At 44.3% G+C, this 9666-nt stretch overlaps 1 protein-coding gene across 1 annotated transcript; it reads left to right on the top strand.

Moving 5' to 3' along the window:
* The first annotated feature begins 1401 nt into the window (after positions 1-1401).
* On the top strand, positions 1402-8050 carry angptl4 (angiopoietin-like 4). The gene is made up of 7 exons (XM_074650858.1): positions 1402-1929; positions 2713-2823; positions 2936-3023; positions 5724-5837; positions 6001-6096; positions 6349-6633; positions 6731-8050. The coding sequence occupies exons 1-7, from the start codon at positions 1402-1404 to the stop codon at positions 6913-6915; spliced, it is 1407 nt and encodes a 468-aa protein (XP_074506959.1). The 3' UTR covers positions 6916-8050.
* The last annotated feature ends 1616 nt before the right edge of the window (positions 8051-9666 follow it).

The raw sequence follows: 9666 nt of genomic DNA on the forward strand, positions 1-9666 counted from the left end.
CATAACGATTTTCAAAGGGGTCCCTTGACCTCTGACCTCAAGATATGTGAATGAAAATGGGTTCTGTAGGTACCAACGAGTCTCCCCTTTACAGACATGCCCACTTTATGATAATAACATGCAGTTTAGGGCAAAAACCATGCATGTTTTTTGCATGGAGTATAAATGTGTCATTTTTGCATATTCTAAAATGGTTTATTTTTGGTGTGTTCTTTATATTATGACAGTTTTCCTTAAAATTCAATTTAAAATTTAAAATGATCGCAATATAATGAATCGTTACCCCTGTATCATGATACATATTTTCCCTTATGTTTATTAAAATGTTGGCCATTTATGTGAAGAAATTGACCACTATGTCTTTCTTGTTGTGCAGATCGATTCATGTTCCTCTGAATTCTTTCTCAGTCTTGTGAGGAAAAGATCTCAGATTTAATGTGCAGTTTCCTTGATAATACTGTACAGATTTGAATTATAACAAACTTACAAATTACTTCTTTTCCTAATGCCCCTCCATACACTGAATGACACTGAATTTGAGGTTACAGGACATGGAATACATACATATACATACATATATACACATAGAGATCTTCCCTTCATGACTGTGTGAATTAAATGGCCTGAAGAAGAGGCTCAAATTCTCCCCTCATACAGTGATGATGAGTCTGCTCTATGACGGTCTGGGCTTCATCTTTCATTGGCATCAGTGTTTGTGTGTATGTGTATGTTGAACACTTCAGTTCAAATCAGGCTAGTTTCCTGATATTTAAAAATGGACTGTTAAACAAGGTTGCAAGATTTCTGCAGATGTTTTTTTTATATGTTTTGGACTGACTATTATAACCACACAGGCACACTCTCTATTGTATGAGCTTAATGGGGGTTCTGATATCACTATCAACCAATTTCAGGGTGTTCCTGTGCTGATGAATAGATCAGCTCACTTCTTCAGAATCACTATTACACCCAGTAATACGTCACAATAAAGGAACACATTTGTGTCACTGCTGGGGATATCAACTGTTTTCCTCCAGTAGATAATGTAGTCCCTGTCTCCCACGGTGCAGAGATGAAAGCCAATCTTTTTGTTGTAGTATGAGTCCCTCCTCCGCCTCTGACATGAATAGTTAACAGAGAGAGGTGGAGGAGGGACAGAAACCTGAGAGTGACTGCACCCCTCCCTCTCCGCGGCTGGCCAATGACAGGCTGCTCATGGCTCAGAGTTGAGGGCTGTGAAACTATATAACAGTGGTGCTCTGACTGCTCAGCCAGGAGCCTGAGCTCACAAATCCAACCTCAAAGAAAGAACAGAACAGGACAGGACGCTGCACACTTCTGCAACAGGAAAATATACAACATTTAAAGCAGAATCTCAACAGTTTTTGGAGAACGGCAGCAATGAAGACAACACTGGCAACTCTGACTCTCTGCCTGGTGGTGCTCATGGCCACAGGTTTCCCTCTGGAGAAGAAAGGGGGTTCATCCTCCAGCAGTTCAGCCAAGGAGAAGCGTGTACAGTACGCGGCGTGGGATGATGTGAATGTCATTGCTCATGGCCTGCTGCAGCTGGGTCAGGGGCTGAAGGAACATGTGGACAAAACCAAAGTCCAGATGAGGGACATTTCCACCAAGCTGAAGGTCTTCAACCGCACGGTGACCGACCTGGGGAAGGAGGGCCAGAAGCTGCGAGTGGAGGGGGAGGCCCTGAAGGCTCGAGCCCACGGCCTGGAGGACAGAGAGGGGCGGCTGCTCAATGTCACCGCCGAGCTGAGGGAGAAGGCGGAGGAGATGCAGCAGGAGAGGAGGACGATGAGCGAGAGGATGAGCCGGCTGGAGGAGAGGGTGGACAGCATGCTGCAGGGAGACGCCGTGCTGCTTGACACCAACGCTGGCGCCAAGAACAACAGTGATGCTCGCAACATCCAGGTGAGAATGCAACTGTTTCTGGCTTTGATTTCTGAAGATGATGTAGGCAGGAGCATGTTGAGATAAAGAGGAGTGACATTAGTTAGTTTGGGAGAAAAATGAGTATGCAAAACACCACTTAAAGACATTACCATAAAGCCCTAGAAAGTACAAAATGTGATTTTGCTGCAGCAGATGGTTAAAGGGACTGAAGCCAAGTGAGTGTCTGTACAGTATGCACGGGCTGTTGGCTTTTATGGAAGCTCAAAGGCACTAAATCAAAATGCACAAAGGGCAAACAGTGGGTGGGTGGTGGGTGTAGCAGAGTGGAGAGGAGGAGGGGGGTGGTTGGTTAACAAGCCTGCATGGCAGGGAGGAGGACGAACGTGCAGTACGTGCAGTGAAGCACTAAAAGGCTGCCAGACAAAGAAATCTGCACGCATCAGCTGCAAGAATGTGTGTATAATTATTCACAGCTGGAACATTTCACAACCTGTAGAGTATTCAGCCATATGGCACAGTGGAAGCAGCTTATGAGAGTTGCGCTTTCTTTTTAGGTCCCCTTTTTACAATGCAGTATTATAGTGGGATGGAAAATCCTTCACCGTGGGCGAGTTACATAACCACAGCACAGTCGGTTGGAAAGGACAAATGCTTGTCATTGAGGGGTGGAAATGTGTCTCATGGGGGTTTCAATGAAACCCTGCAAGTTGGGCACGTTTGGGCACATTTTACGCACAGGCGCTGTGTGGAATAAAGTTGATGAAATTCTAAAAGAAAGTGTGTGTGTCATTTGTCTGTCAGCTGATGCTGGAGGCTCAGAACAAACGCATCGACGATCTGATGGAGAGGATCAGACTCCAGCAGGAGAAGCTCGACAAGCAGAATGTGCGCATCAGGACGCTGCAGAGTCAGGTGAGGATGCAAAAAACGCACGTTTCTGCATTCCACATTAGAGGAATTTTTATTTTTTATTTTGTCATATCTTCTGCAATCTCATCATTGGTTCGTAACTTTTTTTGTGCAGGTCCAACAGTCTCGACAGAGAGTGTCCACGCGGAGCAGCAACACTGATCTGGAAAGTGGCGTCGCCGAGCAACGCGACTCACCAGTCGGTAAGTAAAGCCAAGAAAAAAGCGCCCAAAATCCCCTCCTGACACTGTCTTAAGTCGACTGTGACGCCAAATGTGGCGGGCCATCTGTTTAGTACGGCTATAAAAGGAGCTTAAAATCACTAGCAATTACAATCAAGGAATCTAATCAATTTGGGATGCGCTTCTCCGCTCGGCGGGACGCCAAAAATATCAACCTTTGAGCCTGCATGGGAGATCCTAACGGCATTATTCAGCTAATACAGGATAACATTTGCACAATTAAATGAGTAAAAAAAAGTTATTTAAAAATATAAATTAGGCATCATACTGCACCTTTAAATTAAAATATATATCATTCTCTTTTATTTATAGCCTTATTTGAAACTCAAAAAAGGAGGAAATGAAACTCAGTTTAGTCAATGCCACTTCATACAGTAAATGATGCCCTCAGTGTGCAGCCACGCCAAGCAGCTGTTGTTCCCATCTCATCTGATCTGTGACTGGACCAGCAGACATAATGGATGCTTTCATTCAGACTGTACTTGTCTGGATTCATTCAGCTTTCTTACCCACCACACTTTGGTCTCACTTAAAAAGTCTGGTTTAGCCTTCAAAGAGGACGGTTACGGGATGATGGGAGGAAAATGCTGAATAATACAGATTCATAAAACTGGAATTAAATTTAAAGTTAACCCTCTGATTCTGACGCCATAGATGAGAACTAGGTGAAAGGTGAACATGGCTGAGGCAACAGTTGAGACCAGTCAGCCAGTGCAAATCACAATAACCCTTCAGAGCTCTGACATCAGCAGGATTTGAGGAATGAGGAAAGGAACAAGTTTTCTGTGGCACGGTTTCAACTGGGGGCTGCACGGTGGTGCAGTGGTTAGCACTGGCGCCTCACAGCTAGAGGGTTGCAGGTTCAAATCCGGCTTGGGACCCTTTTGTGTGGAGTTTGCATGTTCTCCCCGTGTTAGCGTGGGTTTTCTCCGGGTACTCCGGTTTCCTCCCACAGTCCAAAGACATGCAGGTTAGGTTAATTGTGGACTCTAAATTGCCCGTAGGTGTGAGTGTGAGCGTGAATGGTTGTCTGTCTCTATGTGTCAGCCCTGCGATGGACTGGCGACCTGTCCAGGGTGTACCCTGCCTTCGCCCAATGTCGGCTGGGATCGGCTCCAGCCCCCCCGCGACCCCTAACGGGATAAGCGGTTGCAGATGGATGGATGGATGGATGGATGGTTTCAACTGGGGTAAAGTTCACTGGTCTCTGAGAGCGTTCAGTCAGGTCACACAGCTCAGCAGGATTACTCACACTGTTAGCTTCTGTGGTGTGTGTGCGCTGCTGGAAACGACCTGGAAAAGATCTAGCATGCAATGTTCCTCAGATTACTGTCCTTGTGCCCGAGCCAAGAAAAAAAAAAGATGGCAAACAAGGGGGAAATGGGAAAAGGCGGTCTATATTTAAAGGTGAACTTTGTACAGATATCCTCTACTGTTTTGAAGACACTCGCCTCCTCCCCCCTTTTCTTAAGACTCCCACCTTTTTATGTAAAACATTTGTACATCCCTTAGGAATGAGCAACCTTTCCCCTAGATCTGTCAGGGAGTCAGACATACCTCCTCCTCCTCCTCCTCCTCCTCCTCCTCCTCCTCTTCAGTCATCCTCTCCTCTCCTCCCCCATCCCTGCACACAAACCCCCACGTCCTCCTGCATTGTGATGAATAAGAAGTGTGCCAAAGTTCAGGAGAACCCCTGACCCCGAGGCGGACTACAGCCACGACTGGCCGCCACCAAGAGTTCAGGCCTCTAGAGGAAAGGTCATTACACACAAATGAGGTTTTGTGGTTATCACATTGAAACAGTATGCGGGCCAAATATCAGAGCAATTTTTTGTTGTTTAAAGATATTCCATAGCACCACATGATGATGTCATCCCTGATAAGAAAGGATTACTGGAGAGGTGCTATTGACCCTGTGCCTCATTAGGCACATGACAGCTCCAATTGGCTCCGGAGAACCCCGGCATTGTGTTACTGCCTTCTCCGATGTCGCTTTACAGCAACAGCCCCTATACCCCCCTTCTCCACCCTCTGATCACTCCCCATGCATGCACCGACTATGCACCTACCATGCACTGCTGCATCACCGACTGGCTGCTGTGCACGTGAGGGAGGTGTGACATGCCAGAGAGGAGGAGGGGGGTGGGATCGGTGACGGGGAGAAGGGAGTTGAGGAATGTAAAAAGGGTAGTAGTGTGCAGCCGTAGAGAGGGAAGTCTGCTTGGGAACTGGGAGAAAGGTCATATTTATAACCGAGATACAAGTTCTCTCCCTCTTGTTAGGTCAAAGGCTCTATCTGCGAATACATACTTACATCCCCAGACTTACTGATAAGCCCACTCGGAACGATAGTCGTATCTGCAGACGCGCTGTTCTCACAGTGCAGAGAAACATGCCGCCGAGAGTGTGAGTGACCTACTTATCAATGCTGTAAACAAGCTCAGATTTCAGTTAGAATTTGGCAGCGGCCCAGCGACCTTTCAGCCTCACATTTTTTTACAAACAACTTTCTTTGCCAGAGTTCGAAAGGTGAAGCGAAACTCATCTGTTAAATGTGTCATGTGTGAAACAGCATGGCCAGCGTCCATAGTGGAAAGGTGATCACACTGTACGGAGCTGGTTGCCTTAACATTGTTTTTTCCCCTCCTCTTTCTCTTGTAGAGATGGCATCAGACTGTCATGAGCTGTTCCTGAGAGGAGACACCACAAGCGGCGTCTACACCATCCAGCCAGTAAACGCAGAGCCCTTTAAAGTCTTCTGTGAGATGAAAACTGGTAAGTGGAGAGAAACGTTTTTCCCAGCAGGTTTGCCAACCATTGCTAACTACTTAGACAATCAGTCACTGACTTAAAACGCTTCAAAGTCTCCAAACTGCACAAGAAGCTGCTGTTTTTTGAGAACGTTTACTGATCAATCTGTTTCTGTCTTTCTGTCCAGATGGCGGATGGACGGTGATCCAAAGGCGCCAAGATGGCTCAGTGGACTTTGACCAGCAATGGCAGGCCTACAAGGAAGGCTTTGGCGGCCTGAATGGTAAATGTTCTTTTGACTTTGATCTCACTCTCACTAACTGGACAGGTGCTCGCCGGCCTTGCCAGGGTCAGATTAGTTCGCACAGCATTACTGTCTTTTACAACCACTGCATCAAGAGAGCAGGATCTGTCCCCCAAAAGCATCTTATCGCTGATAAGATTAAAACGGATCAAAGGCAAACAGAAGTCAACACAGTAGCAGAAGTCAATGTGTTCACTCACCATTTCTCTTCTTCTTCTGCTGCTCCTCTAGGCGAGTTCTGGTTGGGGTTAGAAAAGATCCACTCCATCGCTAAAGATGGCGGCTACATCCTCAACATGAAGCTCGCTGACTGGGGTAGTGACGTTGCAACTGTCCGCCTCCCCTTCCAACTTGGCGGAGAGGAAACCAAGTACTCGCTTAAGATTCAGAAAAGTGGCGAATTAAGCCCCTTGGAGAGATCCCTGGGGACTGACGCCGCCTCCGGCCTGCCGTTTTCCACCAGCGACCAAGACAACGACCGGAAAAACGACACCAACTGCGCCAAGCACCTCTCTGGTAAGTTACAAATGACAATGATGAATGCCCGTTTGTTTTCCAGTTTCCAATATGGGATAGCGCTCACCTAACCTGATCTTTTCTTTTGTCTCGCTAGGTGGCTGGTGGTTCAGCAACTGCGGTCGCTCCAACCTGAACGGTAGATACTTCCAGAGCCCTCCTCCCAAACAGCGGCACCAGAGGAAGCAGAGCATCTTCTGGAAGACCTGGAAGGGCCGCTACTACCCTCTGAAGTCCAGCACGATGATGATCGCCCCCGCTGCCGTCGTAAACAAGTCCTAAAGAATAGAAACAGACAGAAAGAAAATGTTGAGACAAAGAGAAAGAGGAGGAAGAAGTACATTTTTGGATTCTTTCTTTTCTTGGTGCTTAATTGATGAGGTTTCTCTGGTTGTCTCCCTGCAAGGAAGACTTTAAACCAGAGCCAAAGGCCCTCAAAATAGAAGCAAAAAGAACTCACGTTAAATGAGTTCCAGGTTTCCACCGCTCTGTTCTCCGAGATTCCTCCCCGGCACCTAGAGCCAACAGATGGAAAAAGAGACACAAATAAAACGTGCAGTGGAAAGTTTCTCATAAGTTTCATATGCAAAACGATCCCTTCTGTTGGCACGAAGCAGGGGCCCCTAGTCAGGAGAAAATCACAGGGCGAGTCCCGGCCCGTCCACTGTGCCGTAAGCCACAAAGGATCTCCAACAAGTAGAGACGCATCACCCGACATGTGGTGTCAACTGTGTATGTGAGCTGTTGTTGGGTTTGAATGTGATTTTGTGGCAAGTAAACAGCAGCGTAAGCTCAATAACAGATCGGCGTGGAACGCAGGCCGATTATTTAAACCCAATGGTGCGGACCAAATCCTGACTTAATTAAAACAAAGAGTCATTTTCCACATGAGCATGAGATTGGTGTTCAAAAGCATTATGTAAAGTTATAAATCACTGTAAACTAGTAACTGTGTTCAGACTGATGTTCGTGGGGCATTGAAAACCATTCCAGCCTTTTGTACAATATGTTTTCTGTCTGCAATTTTGAATCAAATTAAGCATATTTCTTCACCGATGTTAATTTTTCTGTGGAGACTTTGATGATGTTAAGTCATATTGACTTATTTTAATACGAGAGGCATGGTTTTGTACATAGTGTATGAAGGAATGTCATCTGTCTTTTCAGAACTGTGACTGATTTGTTGTGATCTGTTGTCCTCGTGACTTGAGAGTTTGCTATTGTAGATGTTCCCTTTCCTTATTTAAATGCTAAAGAATCATTATATATGATATATATGTATATATATATATTTCTGGTGCTGCCTGTTTGTAATTTATATTGTCTTTGTCGTGTTTACCAGATGTAAAACTGTTTTTTTAAGAGACTTTAACCTTTTTGGGGGCCATAGTGAGCCAATAAAATTGATTTAAACTAATATTGCTGTTTGTCCGTCTATTATGTGCCACTTTGAGAGTATCCACAAGTTCGCAACAAATACAACTAAAGGTAGAATACTAGCATAAAACAGAAATAAAACAAAAACTCACAGATATTTACAAAAAATATTGATTCACTTGAGTATCGCAATATGTTTCGTGATACTGTATCGATTCTCAAACGCACTAGTGATTTTTAATTTATAGTTTACGTGCAAAGATTTGTGGCTGACAGTGGCTCAGATTGCACAAAGAGTAATGCTATGATGTTGGATGTTAAAGACTTTACGCATATGGTGGTGTGTTCTTCATACTACGAGTTTTCCTAAAATAATTTTTTTTTAAAAATCACAATATATCGCCTTGCTTACAGTATCGCAATATATCCCAGTATCGTAGTGTAACCCCTGTATCATGATATATCGTATCGCCAGATTCTTGCCGATACACAGAAACAAATATGTAAGGGATAATGTACAGCGAGCAGGTCATTGTTGTGAAATAAACCCAGACAGGGTGATGCAGGACCCCGACGCGGAGGGGTTTATTTCACAACAATGACCTGCTTGCTGTGCATTATCCCACATATTGCACGGCTACTTACTTAAATCAATAATTTGACGCAAAAATGGTCCTCCAGAATCAGAGATCAGAGCTGCGTCCTTAGCAACAGTCTGTTATACATACCAGCGGTCTGCTATAAAGAATAAACAGACCGTAGAATGCCATAATTGTCCAATCAGAATTGAGTATTCAATAGGGCTGTCAAAGCTAAAGCAATAATAACATGGTAACGCAAATTCGTTAAAACATTTTGTCCCATATTGATAAGAGCATTAGATACTTTAAAAAATCTCCCTGTCCATTTTGAACAGACAAAAATGCGTGATTAATTTGCAATTATTCGTGATTAAGTATGGACCATCATGCGATTAATCGGGATTAAATATTTGAATTGATTGACAGCTCTCGTATTCAACAAAGCCGTGTAATAAAACACAACGTTGTGAAAGATATGACAACAAGTTGAGTCAAGATAAGGGAACAGGCTCATATTCAGGTGACTTTTTTTATTTAACATTTCGTCATATCAAATGCTGCAGTTGCCAGTTTTGTTTGTTATTACTGGTGGAAAAAAAAACTATTCCACAAAAAAATATATAAGTTTAATTTGTGGTTTAACTGAGAGGGCATTTCATATTGTTCATTATTCACAGCATATTTTTTTCCATGTAAAAAAAAAAATCAAGATTTGTCTTTGATTTCCATCCCTATCCAATCAATTCAAAATGCATTTAATTTTTAGATTTATATATAATCCTCTCAGTTCAACTGACTATGCAATTTTGTTTACCAATCTCACCAAACCTGTCTGGAGAGGAAGACTTTCGTAGGAAACAACCTGTGGTCCCAAACCCACACAGCAGAACTAACCCATTTCATTAAGCCACACGTGGCAGAGCTCTTGTATCTTTTTAGCAGCTTAATCATTATTACGTGGAGGCAAACTTCAGGAGCTTCGAGGTGTCAGCTTTGATTTTTCACTGCACCACTTTCTGCTTCCTTGTCAGGCTTACTGTTAAGGTGCGTCATCCCTACTGATCCTCCGAGCACG

Source organism: Sebastes fasciatus, chromosome 11 (genome assembly GCF_043250625.1).
Source record: "Sebastes fasciatus isolate fSebFas1 chromosome 11, fSebFas1.pri, whole genome shotgun sequence".
NCBI classification, from domain to species: Eukaryota; Metazoa; Chordata; class Actinopteri; order Perciformes; family Sebastidae; genus Sebastes; species Sebastes fasciatus.